A 20,817-nucleotide genomic window follows, 5' to 3' on the forward strand; every position below is an offset into this window, starting at 1 on the left:
CTCACCATATTCAGGGTTACAACACATTCATACTGTAGTTGTAATTCAATGTTTCTCACCAGTCACATGCATAGAGTGTCGGGTTTTTTACGTTTTATACCAAAAGTTATTTCCAGCATCTTTGAACCTCTGCAATTACCTAGGCAACCTTTAATGCCACTTAGCGCCACGAGAGAGCAGTAAAGTACGGGGGGCGCAGCACAGCTTATGCCCCTGAAAGAAAATTAGGCCTACCCTTTCATTTGTCAAAGTTAGACTAACTTTAAATATATGGTACGATTCCTAAACTGCATTGACTTCTTTTAAAAACTTGGTTAAACCAACCTGCTTTATACGCAGAGAATTGGCAACGCGTAATTTGAAATATGTCTGTATTTTGTATTAGACATTTTCACACATAAAACGTAAGAGGAAAAAAAGCTATTGGATCATGATGGTGATGTTCACCCTGGCAGAGAGGAACAGTGGGTTTTAAACTCCATATAAAGACAAGCAGCCACACACTGTAATCCCCTTGGGAAAATAGAAATCGTGTCACCAGGCCTGGCCGGTGTTCAAATGCTGCACAGTCACACCGACGAATGTGAGAGTGTGTGAGAAGAGCTCGGTGCTGTCGGCGTGGTTCCGGCTGGATTCGTTTTGCAAGCTGTTTGGGAGCACTTAAACCGGGCGCAGAGCCTACTCTGAAGAATGTGCAGTTTTCAGGAGGGCGGAGACAAGCCTGCTTTCCATCCACAGCGAGGGGCAGCGGCGTCCGTACGCAGCCGTACTGCGCGCTGCTGCTGCTGCTGCTGCTGTGGAGGCTGCATAATTAAGTTTACAACAGGAGACAGCGCGGATCTCTCTCGCTTCTTCTGGGCCACAATGGGTGAATGTTTTTCGGTCTCACAGCACGGCAGGCATTTTCCCCCGATCTGCCGAACTAACCGGAGTCGTCCGTGGTAAAGTGAGTGGCACAGGGACTCGAACAAGTGACCCGCCTAACATAGTTCTAAGTGCGGCTGTTTTGGAGAGGCGCAACACTGGAACCGGGAAGAACCGCCTGGAGGTGGAGGGGGTGGCTGCACTGATCCTATACCAGTCCTGCACGCGATGTTAAAGAGCAACTACCGTGGCGGTTTCACCTCGGGGTGGCTACGAGAAGTGGACTGTCCGGTTTGTTTTCTCCATCTGCTCCCAGCTTGCGTGGAACAAAGTGTGCTCTCTGTCACATAAGGCGCGCAGTGAGGTAGATCCAGGAGGACTGGCAGCGTCGGTTTCCATTTGTCTCTCTCTCTTAAAAAAAAAGAAGAAAAGAGTTCAGCTTCTCCAGAAATCATGAGGACCACCGAAGAGACGGAGGGCTTTGACGGCGAGGCCTCCAACACTTCCATGATCTCCGGGGCCAGCAGTCCCTACCAGCCCACCACCGAGCCCGTCCATTCGCGGAACGTTTTTGGGGGGATAGTGTGCGACATGGAGTACCTCAAGTCATACTTTGGGATTTTAAAGGTGGTTGAAGTGGTAAGTGAAAGCATGGCGACATTGTTGCAGTAATACTCAGAGATGTACAGCCTTCCTTTAAGTGGCCAAGCTGTGACGCACTGTTGGTGCATAACTTATACCGATCAGCAACTAACATACGGAGGAAAACTCAACTTCCAGGGGGCAAAACACAATAAAGTGCAGCTATAGTCAAACTCGCTGTATGCTAAGCATTAATACCTTACTTATTATTTATGTGTAATAATGACCCCGAAGTTTCATTCAAGATGTAGCCACACCGGTCCTGACTTAACCTTCACTGCATCCCTGCTAGAGGTCACTTCAACAGTATGCCTACCCCATGACTAGTGAATGCATAGAGGCGAGCTTGTTTTTGAATGGATAATGGCTCCTACATAATAGGGTACTATTCCAGAGGGATTTATAGTGTTTAATGATGCCTGCCATTTGCGATTCGCTTGCACTCCTTGAACGTCTTGATAACTTTTAGTTATCCATCCATCCATTCGCTTCCGCTTATCCTTTCCAGGGTCGCGGGGGGCGCTGGAGCCTATCCCAGCTGTCATAGGGCGAGAGGCGGGGTACACCCTGGACAGGTCGCCAGTCTGTCACAGGGCCAACACACAGGGACAGACAACCATTCACGCTCACATTCACTCACACATTCACTCACACATTCACACCTAGTGACAATTTGGATTATCCAATTAACCTATCCCCTCAAGCTGCATGTCTTTGGACGGTGGGAGGAAGCCGGAGTACCCGGAGAGAACCCACGCAAACACGGGGAGAACATGCAAACTCCACACAGAAAGACCCCGGCCTGATGGTGGAATTGAACTCAGGACCTTCTTGCTGTGCAGCAACAGTGCTAACCACCGTGCCACCGTGCTGCCCAACTTTTAGTTACTACTTGCATATTTGCAATTACTTCCATTTTTTCACTGTGTGGCTGTTTGCTGCTCTAGACCACTTAAACACGTGTGCAAATACGGCTGTACTCGGTGAGGCACCTGGGAAAACCTGTATGTGTTACCCATTCAGTTGCTGTTGAGGATAAAAAAGTGTTATCACCATTTCTTTTCACGCTGTAGTCAGTGGAAAACACATTTCTGATGGAATTTTTGAATCAGTTCACCCAAACCAGATGTCTGAACTGGGATAAGAGGCAACAACAAAGCACAATGAAAGGGTCCCAAAGATCTGATAACTCACCAGAGGAGGAAACATCTATCAAACTGGGACCATTTCTCTTCTTCCTCTGCCAAGAAAAATTCACTATGGGGCTGCACTTATACACATGTTGGAGTGTATCCCTAACAACACGGAGGAGAACAATGTATGTAGGAGGCAGTTTCTCTGCAATACTTTAAAAACTTCTGCTCAGCTCCAGAAAAAGTTTTAAGGTTGTTTTTTTTAGCTTGTGGGTGGCTGAGTGTCCCAGTGGTCTGAGAGAAGCTCACAGTCTGTTGCACACCTGTGATGTTTACCTGTATGTGGGAAGGAAGGCTAGGAATCCTCCTGTCATCAGCGTGGGAGAAGTTTGGAGCAGGCGGTAACTTAAAAGTATTAGATTTATAATCTTCATGCATTTCATAGCAAAAAATCACATTCTCCACCTGTGCAAACATCCAGGTGCTTGGCTTTGTGGTTTTAATGTAATTGCATATATATATATATATATATATGTATATATATATATATATATATATATATATATATATATATATGTATAACTGATTCTGCTCCTGCAAAGCCACTGTGGATCATAATATAACAGCCGGTCAGTGGGTTAAAATGCTATGTATGTTTTTTGGGAGGTGTGCCTGTAGATTACCTGAATGTCAGCAGTTTCTTTCTCATTTAACAATTTAAGCCAAACTCCTTATGTCTTAAGTTTTGTCTAAACATGAGCATCTGTGCAAAGACTTTGCCCTAAAAATAATTCTGGATTTGTTTAAAAAAAAATCTGTGATACTTCAAAATCTCATTTTGCTCTATACCACAAAAAGTACTTAGTTGTGATACCCAAAATAGGCCAAGTCATGAATAGCGCATAAATAACCCATTAAAAAAATATGTTGAGGCATTTGAAGTAGAATCTGAATTACAGGCATTGTGGGTACAAGAGCACAAGCGTCATCTCATATCTATTAATAATCTTCAGTTTGTACTTTAGACTTCAGAAACCTGGGAGTACTTTTGCAGTTTCAGATAGCCACGTTTCTCCTCTGTGAACAAGGAGAGGACCAGTCAAAGTCATCCAAGTTTATATTCAGTACCTTAGAGGAGGACTTGAGAGAGGAGGCCTTTAAAGGCATCCTGCCAAGCATTAATGGCTTCATCGGCTTTCATTTTTACTGCTCTCTCCTCTAATTGTTTCACTCTGTGCCAGCCGAGGAGCAGTGATGATCTTTCAGAGCTGGAAAAATAAGCAAAACAATGTGGAGGAGATGCACTGCAAAGGGGCATCATGTAGCAAATGGCAGCAGTCAGCAGTACACTCGATGCTCCAGTTTATGGTTGGGACGTCTGTATTGACTAGGTATTCATTCGTTAACTGAAATCTGTTTATTGGCAAGTAGGAATGGATTTGCTGATGGCAACCTTTATCTGTTATGTCCTATCAACTTAAAGGGCTTTATAAGTGGAATCCTGTTTTATAAATTTGTTTGACTGAATTCTTTGTTAAACAGTTGAATAAATGGCTGAAAGACACTAAAGTAGTTGGGTTTAATCCCCTCAAACCTTCCTTTTTCCATACTTCCTTTTTTTTTCACAAATATGCATTTGCAAAGGCTTTAAGGGGGCCGGTCAACCTGTCATATCTTGGGTGAATTGATACATGTGATGCTGCTGCTGTTGGCCCTGCACTGAGCAGTACAAACTCTCAGTGGCATGTAACCTGATCGAGGTGCGCCCATCCTGACAGCAGGTTTGTCTTTGTCTCTTTGTGACCGGGTCAACAAAGTCCAGCTGATATTCACATCATGCACGTCGACATAGTGACAGGAATTTGATACCTTGTTGGGCTTTATAGTACACCTATCAATCACACTGTTTCCCAGCAGGGCTCATGCCTTCATGATAAATAACAGCTTTTCTGTTATGGAGTGTATCCTGCCCCTTTTTAAAAGTAATATTCTAACAAGTGGAGGTTAAATATTAAGGAGAGGTGTTCTTTCTCCAAATGTTGTGTAATGAAGTTACCATATGCTCCCAAATGTCAGCACGCGCTTCCTTAACCGAGAGAGACGCCGTGTGCTTTACTCTCGTGTGGTTGAAACACGACTTATTTGGATCTTGCAGGATGGCATAAAGACAACAGGAATGTTGTGCAGGCACGAGGGGAGACATGTATGCTGTTGCATATGTGCAGCAACACACTTTTCCTCTGGGGTGAAATTTAACCAGCATTCAGGGTAAATTTTCCATCTCATACCCGACTGTGAGCTCCTGCTAAAGCACATTCAACCTTTTGGGTCATTTTTAAGGTGTGTTTTTTTGCATGAAGTAGTAGCGTGTGGAAGTCCTGCACATAGTGTTGCAAAGTCTCAACAATAACGCCTCCCATTCTCCTCCTTTAATCATCTGTTCACAACAGATGGCGTATAAGAAGGGGATCGACATCCAAGATGTCCTTAAGGCAACTAATAATGTGCTAAATCCCTGAGATAAGGACTTGTTTGCATGTAGGAGAAAGAAGGGACAGAAAGCGGACATATTTGTTCCTGCACATACGATGCATGATGAATAGATTGAACAAGAGAGGAGGTTGACGTATAATCATTACTTACAAAATTATCCAGTGTGGTGCTTGCAATTCTCCGCCTCCTCCCCTGTGACTGCCTGACACCTGCTACACAGGGGCATGGGGGAAGTAATATGCTTTCTTTGAAAGACATTACATCATCTCCCAGTGCAGTGTACTTCATTCCTGTTTGGGTGTGACCCTTTCAGTTGCATTTCAGTCAAAGACAGGCTGCTATCCAGCTACACACTCTAATGAGGCTTCGGCAACTGCACACAATTCAACTGTTGTCCTAACGATAGTCTGCCCAGTCGACTTACTTTCTCTTCCTTTCGGTTTCCTGTGAGGTAATGTCACAGACAGAGGTTTGAGTGATCAGACTGGAGTTTGACATAAACTGGGGAGGGTTTTCCCCTTATGCTTTACCAGTGCCAGTCATCCAACAGCTCTGCTCACTGAACAGGATAAACAGGGTTGAATAAATGATCGTTTTCTGAGATAAAATCTGCTAGACTTGCTCTTTGTTAATTATGCTAGTGTAGAAACATACATGTTTGAGCATTTATAAGTTTATTCTTTGCTTCTTTGTAACATAACACCCACCCACCAGGCCTGCCCGTGACACTGAATTAGATAAGCAGTTAAGAGGATGGATGGATGGATGGATGGATGGCCAACAAGGTGTAGGAGTGTAGTGGTAGAGATGGTTCTTTTATTTCAGCTTCATCTCACTGATTAACCAACACTTACCTACATGTGAGAGTCCAAGAAACTGGCTGTGTCAGAAGGGAGGGCAGATTGTCCGCTAATCGCATGTTTGGTACTTTGACCCTCTGCTCCTCCAGCCCACATGGGGGAAGATACTGAATCCAAATTGACCCCATATTGCACCCAGTGTGGGATAGTTGAGAATAAAATGCTGTCTAAATGAATGAAGTTCTTTGACTGCTCAGTATCCTACATGCACATATTTACCATGGACCTTACTTAATTAGTCCCACAAGTTAGCTAAGCTCCAGCTTTGTGCTACAAGCTCTGTGCATGTCAGGTTAGATGATGGTTCTAAAGTTTAAATGGTCTTTGCATTAGCAGGACACTGGAGTAGACTCCCTGTGACCCTGCGATGGATAAGCAGTTAAAATAAAATGGATGGCTGTTTAAATTAATGTGCCTGAACTGACTGGGTGTGCCAGCACAAGCATTTATGTGGGTACATTTATTAAATGTCGTGGGATTTAATAAGCTATTCATGTGACCCGCACAACACTGTGAAGCTGCAATTGTGACTCAGAGATATACAGTACTTTGCAAAAGTCTTGAGCAATCCCTCCTTCTTTTATATTTTGCCAGCAAAATGGGAAATAGATGAAAACATACGTGGAAGTACAGGTATATAAGGAGAAAAAGAGTTGGTGCAATTCTATTGAGCTTGAAAGTCAATATTTGGTACGACCACCTTTATTCTATCCTGATATATTTTTATTGAATTGGAAGAGTGTGTTTGATCATTGTCAAGCTGGAAAATTAGGCCATTCCCAATTAGACATTTTCAAGATGGTATTGCATGGTGCATGAAAATCTGATGGTGCTTTTCTGCGTTCATTCATCCATCAGTTTTTTAAGATCTACAACACCACTGCTAAAATCCAACCCCAAACCACGATAGAGCCTCCACTGTGTCTTACAGATGGCTGCAGACACTCACTGTTGTACCCCTTTTCTGACCTGTGCACTCGTCACTTTATAAGACCAGATGTTCAGGTCAGATCCTGTTTAATTTGGCTTTCCTCAGCCTTTTCCTCCTGCGTCCCTTCTTTAAGAATGGCTTTTTGACAGCCATCCTTCCCCAGACCGGGACAGGGGCATCTCTCAGGTCGTGTCTCAGGTCTCTGTTGGATTTTTTTCTGTTGTGTGTTTCCTAAGGATGTAACTTTCAGATACTAATACTGATACTGATACAGTTCACATCATACTGAGATATTGAGAAATACCAAATTGACAGGCTATCAAAAAAGTGGCTAAAACTAAAATTTAAAATAGGTTCTTTGCTAAGTGGTCTGTTATGTATAGACACAGCACTGGTTCATCAGCTGGACTAGGCAAACAAACAAACAACAACAACAATATTCCTCCAAAAATGGAAATCCCAAGAGCCTGGCTCCTTGGAAGAAAAAGAAATAAGAGTTAGCTCAATACTCATATAAACTACTGTACATGATGTAATTTTGACAAATGTTTTAATGTAAATGTAGTTAAAGGACTAATATTTGCTGTTAAAATGATCATTTTTCTTTTGCAACAGAAGACACAGAGACAGTTGAGTAGCTAAAATAAGCCAGAGCCAAAGAAAAGGGGATGTTGTTTGTGCTTAAACTGCTTAGATTTGTTAGTAATGACGAGTAGTGAAATAAAAAAATACCCAACAAGAAGTCGATGAAATCCTTGAAACACTGCCTCAAACTTGACCCAGTTTCCTCAGTAACTTTCTTTGAAAAGCAAAAAATGATCTTACCTTTCAAGCTTTGCTACTTGAGCGCAGCTCATTGTTTAATGTTTTAACAACTTGGACACAAAGTCATTCCTGCATGGAATATTACACTGATCCGAAATCATCTTAACAGAAACTGTTTAGCACGAAAGTTAATATTTATTTTTCCATGTTCAAATATGGGCTATGTGATTCACAACCAACCCGCATACAGTAAATGAAGCACAGATCCTGCAAGCCATTGTGCTTCTTAGATCTTCTATGAATAGGTCTTGTTTGCACATGCTAAAACACAGATGCAAACAGTGGGCGACAGCTCTTATTATAGCTCCATATCAATACATCAAAACTCATTTTTGCTTCAATGATGGAAAACCGTCCAGGCCAAGAGGCAGTAAAGCAGCACCAACTAATGATACTCAGCTATGCCGCTGCGCTTCGCTGCTGGGTCGATGCTTTCAAGCTGATGTTTTATCAGCTCAAAGGATATCTTCCAAGTAACACTGAGGAGTGGGAAAGTTTTGGGGGTTTTTTAGTGCATTTTGTTGAGTGTGGACGAGATTACTAGAGTGGTTTGTGAATTATTAGTCAAACAGATTGTGTTCAGTCTGTAAATTGCATATGTCTGATATGTGATTGCTGTTGTTTTGCCATCTGCCGCATTAAATGACCTTGAATGAAGTTTCACTAACATTGCTTTCAGGGGTAACATTTGTAAATGAAAGAGAAAGGAAAACTGGATTCTCTAATCACATCCTTCACATCTGCCCATGCAAACTGGCCTTTGCAGTTTGCATAAAATTAGAAAACTGATTCTCAGCTACTTCAGGTCGGTGTTATGTTGCATTTTCATGGTTCTGCTATGCCTCTTGGTTTTGGACCGCTCCTAGGCAGTCGGCAATCTGTGTGTGGTTTTGTCGGGGTCTAGATGGCAGAAGAACACCTAAGTAGCAGAATTCTTCCCATACTGTGGTTTGTTGATGGCTGTTGGCTGGAAGCGGGCATCTTCACAAACTGCCAGGAGCAGAACTCATGGGATCACAGACTCTGGTCTATTCATAGGACAATCGCTTTATGAACTGGAAAGACAATCCCATAATCTTACAGTATTCTTTATGCTTATATCCAATATACTGACTAAGCATGTATATATTTTAAGTTTTTATATACTTTGCATTTTTTCATGCGCTAGCGTATCATTTGTTAACCGGCGTCGCTGGTAAGACTCACTGTCCGATTTGTCCAAGCTTCAGAAATGAAGGTCAGACATATTTTATCAAAGGTCTGACGGATCCCACAGTTATTCAGAAAAGAGACTGAATAATGAACTCCACTCTAGGATAATGAATGCAGACTGCTCATGCTGACCTAGTTTTCAAACCAGGAGAGATGATTCACTAATCAGCCAGTGAATTATCTAACCTGTTGTTGGCATAATATACTCAATATATCCCTGCACTTTTAGCACTACACTCATGCTTCCTGGACAGTGTGACTGTACCTGGCTGCAGGATTTTTTTCAGAGTGGTAAATGTGATATAGTAGCACTCAAAGTGCTTGAGACTACATTTAAACATAATTTCATGCAATGCTTTATAATATACAAGCACTTTATCTACCTGTCATCCATTGCCAAATTTAGAACCAGCAGTTGTCTTTGGCGTGCAGAAACGATGAATTATAAAGTGAAGTCTTAACATATAAATGCTGGTATTTTAGTAAAGAACTTGCAAATTACACATAGACCCCAGCTGTGCTTTGAATTAGAAGCTTTCTTGCAATAAGGTGACAATGCTAACCAAAGCACCTCCTTGCTGCACATATTAAGATAAAATGTGCAATCAGTGCACTAGTTATAAGTAAAGATGGCGTAGTCCTGTGCATGTTACTGTAAAGGAGTTTGTCTATGGCCTGAATATCGAACTTCTAGCTGTGGGATTGTGTCCATATTACTTGCCGGGGGAATTTCCTCCCATCGTTACAGTTCTGTTTGGATCCAATTTGAATCAATACAGTATTTGGATTCCCCAGTTAACAATGCAGAGGTCATGAGCATGACTGTGGCTGTGGTGAATGGATGTTGATAGTAAATAGACCCTGACCACCCTCTGCACCAGCTAAAGACCTTCTCTAACATCTGGTTCAGCTTTGCTGCCACAAGGACAGAAAATCTTTACCATCTCACACCACAATACCTGCATTCCTGTGTTAGATTTCGCTTATTAAGCTTATTTGAACACTGCACTTTTTCAGTTTTTCTGTTAAGTTTTTTGATTCTTTATCGTTCCAGGCTATTTGGTTTTGTGATATTGCATTTATTTTATTGAGATAAGCTGTTCCCAACCTGTGGAATAAACAAAGTGTATTTTATTTGATCGGATCTTAACTCTTGTCTCTCCTGTCGTCTTCCCTCTCACTTCAGGTCCTTTCACTCATCGGCTTCATCTGCATAGAAACGATCATGATGTGTTCCCCCTGTGGAGGGGTCTACTTCTTTGAGTTTGTCAGCTGCAGTGCTCTTGTGGTGACAGGAGTCCTCCTCCTGATCTTCTGCCTCAACATCCACACCAAGGTGCCCCACGTAAACTGGAGCCTCACGGTACGTCCACAATACAGAGTGTTTACATAACTCATGTATACTAATGTATTGCTGAACCTCTAAATAAAAGAACAGGATGATTAATGTTAATGCAGTTTATGATGATACTAGGATTGCCATTGTGGAGGGATAATTGCTCAGGAGATACAGATGAATAGTACAGCATTTAGATAAATTCACTATGAAGTGTCATCTTCATGCACGCATTACAGCCGGCATCGGCATCCGGTTTTAAAGTTCTAATCTCACACATGAACCCCCTTACTCTCCAGATATGGAAAGATGTTATGTCTATTCACTATCTACAATCGGTTGTCATGTCCTTGTGGCTGATCGCAGAGTCAAAACACTCCTCAGCATCAGAGGCTCCCCTGAGGCTTGTGCATTTTCAGGCCTTACCAAATATAGAAGTTAATCCTAAAAAAAATCAATTTAAAATCAAGGCAACATGACATTTTAGAAGAGCAGAGTTGCTGGTTTACACAGCAGTAATTTTGCATTATTCTCAACATATTTAGCGACAGTCTGGCAATTGAATGCTTAGCTGCACGTGTAAATCTATCGATATGCTCACCTTATGATAATAATGCAGTGGTCCAGGTAAAGGTTTACATGGCATTAAATTTATAAGCTTTGCTTTTTTACTCAGTTTCTTGAGAAACGTCTTGAGACCAGTGACCAGTACAGTTATTAATTTTATCTACATTAGCAGCAGTAAAGACTCCCTGTACGTTTTTTTTTAGCTCTATTTAAGGAGCTGTTATCATTTTAAGAGACTATAATAGGCTTGTTAGCATTTAACCCAGTTTAGCAGTTAAGCAGCAGTAAAATACAGAGAGGCCAGCATGGCTTGACGTGTCTCTTGTTACTTTATCACATACCATTTTGTACAGAGGTTAAATTGCTGCACAAAGTGTTATGTGATAAATGTTATCTTGACAGAAATAAATGAGTATTAACCACATTTGTTTATGTTTATTATGTTTACTTTAACTAGAACCTGACAGATATATGATTCACCGATACTGATATTTGTTTTTAAAAGTCTGATATCACAGCTGATATTTCTTTCAGACACGAAAAAGTTGTTATGTGCAGTTATTTATGAGTCTCACTAAGATGATATGGCAGTGCGGGTTAAAAATGATCCTGTTTTATTATAAGGACAAGTTGTGGATTATCGGTTTAGATGCTGGGATCAGATGGTTGTTGTATTTCTGGTAATCCAAACATGACTTGCTGAGTTCCCTCTGGTGGACACACTAAACAACAGTAACACTCACACCATCATTGGAGGGTGTTTCTCCCATCTCTACTTTTTTATTTAGAAATTTTATTTAGAAATGCACATTCCAGTATATTGGTAAATACTGTGTGTCAGCTGATTTACTCGGCCAATACATTTTTTTTTAAATCACCAAATATTGGTATTGGAAAATCCTATGGGCTTGACTGAAAATAAACAAGCATAATAATAAAAATACACAAACGCATGGTGGCTGTCTGTCATCAATATTGGTATCAATATCAGTCTAAAAAACCTTATGTCACTCAGGCTCTACCAATAGCTAATATCAGCCAGGTTAGCTACTATTTGCCTTTTTATATCTTCTTGATGATTGTTCTGTTTTAGCATTTATGCTAGGAGATTTAAGCTTATTATTTAAACAAAGCATTTAAACTTAGTGTCTTTCTAAAGCAAGAAATTGAAACAAGCTTTACTTGAACTTCTGTTTGTTGAATATTGTTCTGTATTTAGCACTAGAATAAAATCTAGCACAAAGTCATTACAGTTTCCATGTTACTACCAGGATGTGCACTGTCAGCTGTAAGCAAATGAGCTGGTGGGTATTCTCCAGGAGATACTGGCTGCCTCTCACTGTTTGCCTGACAAGCAGTTGGTGGTGAGTTCTGAGCTGCACCCAGTGTCTTTTACAGACCCGTGTAGAAAAAACTTCTTTGACCATACTCCCAGCTTACAGTACATACTGTAGTATGTGGATGCTAAGCCAGATGTTCAGATCTAACCACAGCTATCAGATTGCTCTACGGTATCCTTAGTACAGTATTCCACCTCAAACATGAAGAGAGGGTGTGCCTTTGGCGTCTGCTTTTGGCAGAGTAACACCGAACGAAAGCTTTTTACAGTCCCATAGAGGCCGGGGGCTAATTTAAGAGTGCTGATTTAGGAACTTTTACCAGATACCTGTAACCATTACTGTCCATATAATCCAAAATCCTTCTGTTTGCTCTTTTCAAGACTGCCTGTTCTTTTTCGTCTTAAGCTCACTGGCCTTTCTACTGTCACTTCTGCCTGGTTATTATTTATCATTTAGGAGATTAATGGTTAAATAATGAAATGTTTAATTAGCATGTACACTGTGTGTTTGTGTGCTTAAGCCTGAGCTCAGGAGTTGGCATTGGGTTCACACAAAGAAGTTGGAGTTTGATGGCCTGTGGTTTGGCACACTGGTGTTGCTGGACTTTATGCTGTTATGCAAAAGAATAAAGGTGAATTTGTCAAATATGAAGGACTTTTTTGGTTAGCGAATTGTTGCAAACAAAGGTTTACCGAAGGTGTTACTTTGCAGATTTAACAGTGTTTGCTCTCACTCCAAACTGCTTAGCTGACGAGCCCACGTTCCTTGGACGCACTCCACGGTGTGGGCTCAGCCGCACGCTGTTTATGTCTATCGTAGTCAAAGCTGCTCCGGTCACATTGGTCCCCTGGGAATTTTACCACGAGTGAGCATTTCACAGTGTTAACCAACTGTTAAACCTTCTGCTGACTTTTCTGTTTCCCAACTACAAACTCTCAGTAGAAGGGTTCTTAATCTAACAATTACGTGCTATACGATCCCATCTCCTCCACTTCCCCCTCTGTGATGACTTTGGCAGCACAGAGGGGGAAACACAGGCCTTGACCCCATTCCCCTTCTTCCAAATGGAAATGAATGCAGTCCTGGGACTCTTTTGTAAAGCTACTCTGTAACTTTAGGTGATTAAATTAAACTCGAGGATTTAGTTTTTGAAGGCAGATAATTCGGTCCATTGTTTTCCTCATTCACAGCCAAATAGCTGTGGGTCATGCTAGGGGGATTCTGGGACAGAAATGAGGCAAAACTAAAGACACAAAGGGAGAGACAGATAATAGTGTTGTTATTCTCTCGTTGGAGGGAGAGCAGCCGTTCGATTGCCCTGCCAGTACGCCCAGTATTTTCTGGTTGTTTTGTTCGGAGAACAGAGAGTATCTCATCACAGTTAATGCATGAATGAAGTAAGTAGTTCAGGGTGGAAGCCCACAACTGGATGCTGAGTTGTTCCACTACAGTAAGCTGCTAAACAGCATTTCCAAACAGCACTGTAGAGACAACAGTCACCTGGAATCCATCTTTATTCTTTTCCTTTCCTGGTAAAATGTTTGCATTCAGGCAATTACCCTAATTGCTGGTCAGATGGAGCACAACAGACACATTTTTAAAAATTTTCATAGGCTGTGAAATTCCATGCTAGTTGTTTACATGCGCATTTTTCTATTGGACCTATATGGGAAAATTCAGGAAAGAATATAATTGCACATGTGATTTGTGACTTTTGGGTGAGGGTAAAGCAGAGAGGCTGAGAAACAACTGAACTGACTGTGGGATCTAACTGGCATCATGAAAACGTGCAAAATCGTTTGTGTACATGAAAGAGCACAATGGAACAGGAATAACTGGTTGGCTGTGTCTCGTTTAACCAGTTTGACAAGCTGGATGGGAGTGCATGAGTAATGTGAGCAGTGTTTGCAGTACGTTGAGTGTGCACCTATGAAGTGGGTTTAAGATTACGGTCGAAGGTTAAGATCATAACTGTGGTGTTCATTGACTTTCCCAGTTAACATGTAGAGATATGGTTCTGTATTTATGTTACTGATTAAACCGCGAGATCAGCGGCACATTATCTCACTTTTTATGCCCTGCTGAAGTATGTGCATGCACATGTCTGCGACCAGCTCGCCTTTTTGACTTTGCTATTGTATGGGCCGTGCGTGTCATATGAGAGACCATGTCTGCAGTGATTATAATCACGCCTCTGATCACGAGGGCTGCGCCCCAGCCACGCTGAGCCCTTCATTATTAACCCCCTCCCCACGGTTTGACGTGCCAAAAGCAGGAGAGCGGTACTTGAAAAGCAACTGTCTCTTTCACATTACTTCCTATGTGTAAAAACGTGGGGGATGGAGTTAGTTATATGTGTGGACTGAGTGTTTGTTTGAATTGAATGAATGAGGTGCTAGGTGGCTTTTAAAAAAATATGTGCCGTTGGCTTCTTTGCTCTCCTGCGGTTTTTGGATATGGAGCACCAGGATGCAGTCTGGCTGGTTAGAAGAGTGCAAACAAGCTCTGTTTGTTCAGTATACAACATCGGCCACAATGTGCTCAGTCCTTAGACTAATAGGAGGCTACATTGTGCCAGTTTTTTTTTTAATTAGTCTTGTGGGGTTTAACTAATGCACATCACTGGCAACAGCTTTCAGACAGCTCAGTTTTATCTTGAGCTCATATTACATTAGTTTGTTATTCTAGTGTTGTGCTTTGGGGTAACAAACATGTTGTGCTGTGATTTAAAATGTATTTTTGTTGTTTTAAAAGTTATTTAAATGTAAAAGCAGAAGGCAGCTGTAGGAGATTTGTTGCCGTGAGTGCTTTAAGTGGATTAAATTGAAGTTTTATGTTAAAACAGCAGAAGTAGATATTTTTATTTGTTATTATAACCCAAGGTTGGTCTAAGACAGCGGTCCCCAACCCCCGGGCCTCGGACCGGTACCGGTCCGTGAGTCGTTTGGTACCGGGCCGCGAGAGCTGAGGCTCAGGTGTGAAATTTATGTTTTTCAGGGTTTTTCAGCGTTATTTTGTTATCGTTTTTATCGTTTACTCGGTTTTCCTGGGTCTTTTCACGTGTGTTATGAATAAATCTTCTTTTTTTCGGTACCGGTACTAGTTTTATTTTGTTGTATTTATCCGCGACACCTTAAAGGCCGGTCCGTGAAAATATTGTCGGGCATAAACCGGTCCGTGGCGCAAAAAAAGTTGGGGACCGCTGGTCTAAGAGGAAGGATGTCAAAAGGGAAGTTCAGGAATTTAGCCTTCTTATTACCAAGTCTAGAAATAGCCAAAATAACAAGTATCCTAATGTTGTTGTGTAGAAATAAAGCAATCCTAAATAGCAGGTACAATTATGGTGAAAAGAAAGAACACACTCTTTTAATTCTAAGATTTTATCTATCAAGATGCATATTACACTGAGTCATTATTTATTAAACAAAAAACTGAGCCAAAATGCAGAAGCAGCATGTAAACAAACTAAAAAAAAAAACTAGGCACACCCTTTCCATGGGGATTAAGAGGGTCTATAAAAGCAGAGGTTTGGGCAGTTTGCTGGCCTGGAGCCTTGAGGAGGAAAGAGATCAGCAATGATCTCAGAGAAGCTGCCCAGCAATCTGGAAAGGCCAAATAATCCAACAAATTTAAAGTCCATCATTCTACAATGAGAAAGATTATTCAGAAGTGGTAACAGGCAAGACAGCCGACAGTCTTCCCAGGAGTGGACATCCGGGCAAATTCACCCCAAAGTCAGACCGTGCCATTTTCAGAGAAATTGTAAAAAAAAAAGTCAAGACTAAAATGTTGTGGCAGGACCATAAGAGAGCCGTCGCATAAACAAATGCCCACAAACCTCAATGAACTGAAGCAAAGGAGAGCAGGCCAGAATTCTTCCACAACGATGTGAGAGACTGATGAAGTCATGCAGAAAATGATTACTTCAAGTTGCTGATAAAAGTTGTTCTACAAGCTACTGAATCATGGCGACTTGCTTGCACCGCTTTGCCATTTTGGCTTGGTTTCTGCTAAATAAATAATGACATGATGATGTAGTGTGTCATGAACTGTCATTCAGCTCAGGTTGTATTCAAGACATGGAAAGAAAGAAATATGTCCTGATATGTAAAACCTTAGAACTGATAGGGGGGTGTACTTTCTTTTTACCATGACCGTACAATTCTCCCCAGCAGGAGGTTAAAAACAGACAAAAAGACAAGGAGCACCAAAGAATAACTCCAAATTAATAATCAACTACTCTTGGAAAAACAAGGGAGTTTTGGATTAATGGTTTTCTGTCACGAACTTTGAATTCTTGTTATTATTTAACGTTCTGTTGGTTCGCAAGTTGTTCGTTGTTGTTTATTCTTGTTTTCCATGTTTCTAAATATCTTGAGTCCTAGTTCTTTTCTTTTAGTTTCTGGTTATTTTCATGATTATTCTGTTTTAGGTTTATTTCGTATAGTCTATTCTTTTATTAGTCTTGGCCTTGTGCCTCTCTGTGTCAAATTGGTAGAACTGAGCCTGTCAGTTCCCTTGTCTCGGATGACGAGACAAAGGAAGTAGAACTCCATGTAAAAAGCACAGGTTGCGAAAGACTACCAAAGTAAAACGGGAAGTAACTACACTGAGATGACCAACTTGACATAAAGGGCCACAAGGGAAGGATTAACCGAACAAAAAGCTAATGCAGAATATGTCTGTGAAGGTTCTCAGTCATCCAGGTCATCGTAGTCTAAGGAGCTTGAAACTCAGGAGAGTCTTCTCCAAGCACGACATCCCAGTGTACTTTAGGCCGAGCCACACACAAAGATAAAACTCCTAAACACAAACTTAACAACTTAGTGCATGCTGTACAGTGTGGCGAGAAGTGCTCAGACCTCTACATTGGAGAGACCAAACAGCCACTTCATAAACACATGGCACAACATAGAAGAGCCACCTCGACAGGACAAGACTCGGCTGTCCATCTGCAGCTAAAGGACAAAGGTCACTCTTTTGAGGATGCTTATGTTCACATTTTGGACAGAGAAATTCAAACAATGGGGAACATACTATGTTAAAATTGACTTTATCAAAATATACATTTACTTCATGTGTTATTTTGGTATTGCCCAAAACTGCCAGGTACTGAAAACATCCTGTATTCAATACTCAAAGACATTTCATTGTTCCTGATTTAAATCACAGTTGATGGCAGTCTTATATAACATCACTAATTCAGAGCTGTGATCTTTGTTTTTGTCTTCCTGTAGGACCTCGTTAACACAGGTGCCAGCACCCTGTTTTTCTTCTTGTCATCTCTCGTGCTTGCTTGCATCAACCACAACACTGGAGCTGAAATAGCAGCAGTGGTGAGTACTGACTCTTTGAACTTCATCCAGTGGCATCCTGCTTAGATCTATAACAAAGGAAGCATAAACGTGTGTAGATACGGATGCTATTTTTGTGCCTTACGTTACCGCAGTTTCAGTGAATGTTGATGTCCATAGATTTTTGTTTCGTACTGACCAGGCTGCTAAATAAGCCTGCTAAATTTCCTACCACTGCACAGTTCTGTATGTGTGTTTAATTACACTAATTTATGCACTTGTAGAAGTTTTGATATATCAGATAACTTTATCAGCTTATTGAGCTGTAATCACGTAGCTTTGACATTTGTTGACACGTAAATGGTTCTGCTTCCCGTTTCCACCTGTGTGCAGATTTTTGGCTTCCTGGTGACTGTCGTGTACGGAATAAACACCTTTCTGGCAGTGCGGAAGTGGCGCCGTGGCGCTGGGTGTCAGGGGGCGGCTCAGGCCAGCGATTACATTCGGGCACGCACGGCATCGCGTGGCGAAGTGGAGCCACGACCTGAGCTTGCATGAGTGCTGGCAGACAATCAGGAAGACTAAGAAAAAGCCACGCTACCAGCAGCTGACTCTAATGGAAACAGCTCTGCCTTCAGAACAGTATTTCCACTCCAGTGAGACAGCCACCTTCGGCTCACCGCATGCTTTTGACTTCTCATCACAACACTTCAGCTGTGAATGAGGCTCCGTGGCTTTGTTCAGCAGCCGTCCTGGCTGCTCCTGGTGACACATAAACACTTTTGAGTAGAAAACCCGGGTCACATTTGAGGGTGTGCTTTGTAAAATCCTTCATCCACATGTTTTTCCAAAGCATTGTGAAGGACAGCTTCCCCTGAAAGGCTACAAAAAGAAAGCCTGACTTCTCCCCAGCTGTGCACATACTCTGGTTCCGGTATATGTGTTGACTTTTGGGCACGCTTTGTCTTTCACTGTGAATGAAGTCCAGTAAAACAAGGTCAGCTTTTGTACAGTCTGCTTATGTCATGCCGCTGAAGTCTGTGGTAATAAATGTGATCATGAAATGAGGAAACCAGTGGACCAGCAACAAACCCTAACCTGCAGTCCAACCATGACTTCATTGTTCTTTCTCACAGCTTTTACCTTCTACCTTTGAGCAAGCCTGACATTTAATTTTTTAATTATACATGCTCTGATGAAAGTTTCCTTGTCCTTTGTCTTGGCTGATCTTACAAATCTTACTTTTACACATGGCCTCTAGCCACTATTACCATACTGCATTTATGGAGTAAGAGTGCAGATTACATGCACTGCATTACTCCACAACACTTAAAATGGGGAAAAAATAACTTCTTTGTAACACAAATGCATCCAGTTGGTTTGACACAATAACAGGGACATTATTTTTAGCTGAGCTTCTACATAAACTATTCAGACGAAATCTCTCCAGCGTTCCTAAAAAAGTTTTACTTATAGATGTGTGTTAGGCCTACACTGTGAGCCTGGAGGCTATCACGCAATGATAATGTAATCTGTATCTTAATTTTTGCACACGTCCAACACTTCAGGTAACACAAATGTTAAAAGTACATCAGTGAGATTCATTTTAAAGCAAACATCAGTAGATGGCGTGGTTGAGACCAATGTCATTAGCCTATACACTGCTTCTCAGGTACTGACCCTCCTATATTACAAAAAAAAAAAAAATCACAGGGTGCCTCGACCTAAACACTGTGTTTCCTAATGCCTTTCTAAATATTAGACTTGATGAGTCTGTGGGGTGGAAACATGGTACATTTAGCAAATCTGTGGTTGATTGAAATGTTTGTATATGTATCTACAATGATATTATCCCACATTTCATGTATTATGATATCCCTATCCTTCATTCCCCTTATAGCAGCCTCCACAAAGCCCATCCTTCCATTACTGATTTCTCTTTAATATTTTTCAGTTTGGTCAGTGCACCTGGAGTAAACAGGAAGTTAAACCTTTGTCTACTTATTTAACATCTGATCTTCTTTTAATGTACACTACAGTTAAGACCTGAACCTTCTTCAGGCAAGTTGACTATGGCCCCCTCTTCTGGTCTTTATATGAAATGTATCTTTTTGTCGCGTCAGTGGATCGGGTGTATAGGTAGATGATTTTACATTAGTGTGTTTATAAGTGAAGGACCAGAAATGTATTTGACTGTGGATTTTTTTTAAAATTAAGAATAATAAATGCCCTGAAGATGCTTGATTAACCAGGCATTTCTTAGATTTTAAATAACTTATGTTTTAATGCTGTTTCTCTTGGTTTGGTGATTGACGTAGACGTATGAGAAGACAATCCTGTTCGTATTTATGTGTGTGTAACTTACTTTGATGGATTTGTTTTTGAGTAATACTATTACCATGTTCACTTAAGAGTTTGTACAGCAACAAAATCACGCTATTGCATTATGCTATTTGATCATATAAACAGACCATATTTGTCAAACGCTTATCAAGCTGCAGCTCTCTCCGTGTATGACTGTGCTGCAATATGTTACGAAATTTGTATTTATGAGAAAGAAAAGGCTTTCTGCTGGTTTGCAGGTGGTGACATAAACGGCAAACAATGATCCAATCACGAAGAAGTGTGGAGACTTCACACTGGTTTATATTGACATTACTGAAACGAAGACAGGTTTTTATTCAAACTTTTTTTTTTTGCAAAAAAATCCAAAACCAAACAAAAAATAAACAAGCAGGCAACTTACAGCTACACTGGTTTTTACAAAGGTACCCGTTTATAAAATGGTACTGTGTGGGGATGTTGTTTGAATGTTCCAAATAAACTGAAGGTTCTCCTACTTCTTGGAAAGAATAAATCATTTAAAACCATTCTGGAATGTTTGAAATGTACACTTTCACAATGTCTGTACCCGTGTTACCTTTTTAAGCATGTTTAAAGTTAAGGTTTAGGACAAGGGTGTCAAACATAAGGCCTGGGGGCGGGAATTCGCCCAGCAAAGACCCCAATCAAGCCCATTGGATGACTTTGGAAAATGTGCAGGAGAGCACAGTTTACAGTTTTTCCTACCCATGGTCAGTCACATTACACCAAAGTAATTCAATTACAGATTTCTGTAGTTTTACACATTATTTCTTACAATCTAAGCTTGAAGAGTCATGCTGAAAGATTTCTTTTATTTACTACAACAGCTGAAAAACTGAGACATAATGTTGAAATTGCTTATGTTTGTGTTATATTCAGATATTTCAATGAGTAAATGCACAGTTAAACTTTTTACACAGAGAAATTGGAATTTCACCAGTCCAACCCACATAAGA

General features: G+C 41.1%; 1 protein-coding gene across 1 annotated transcript; it reads left to right on the forward strand.

Annotated features, from left to right (window-relative positions):
- The first annotated feature begins 455 nt into the window (after nucleotides 1-455).
- cmtm4 (CKLF-like MARVEL transmembrane domain containing 4) lies at nucleotides 456-20,367 on the forward strand. The gene is made up of 4 exons (XM_031744885.2): nucleotides 456-1,503; nucleotides 10,147-10,323; nucleotides 17,441-17,539; nucleotides 17,891-20,367. Exons 1-4 carry the CDS (start codon nucleotides 1,318-1,320, stop codon nucleotides 18,053-18,055), a joined length of 627 nt encoding a protein of 208 aa, XP_031600745.1. The 5' UTR covers nucleotides 456-1,317; the 3' UTR covers nucleotides 18,056-20,367.
- Nucleotides 20,368-20,817: the final 450 nt, after the last annotated feature.

The sequence above is a fragment of the Oreochromis aureus genome, linkage group 1, assembly GCF_013358895.1.
Source record: "Oreochromis aureus strain Israel breed Guangdong linkage group 1, ZZ_aureus, whole genome shotgun sequence".
Taxonomy (NCBI): Eukaryota; Metazoa; Chordata; class Actinopteri; order Cichliformes; family Cichlidae; genus Oreochromis; species Oreochromis aureus.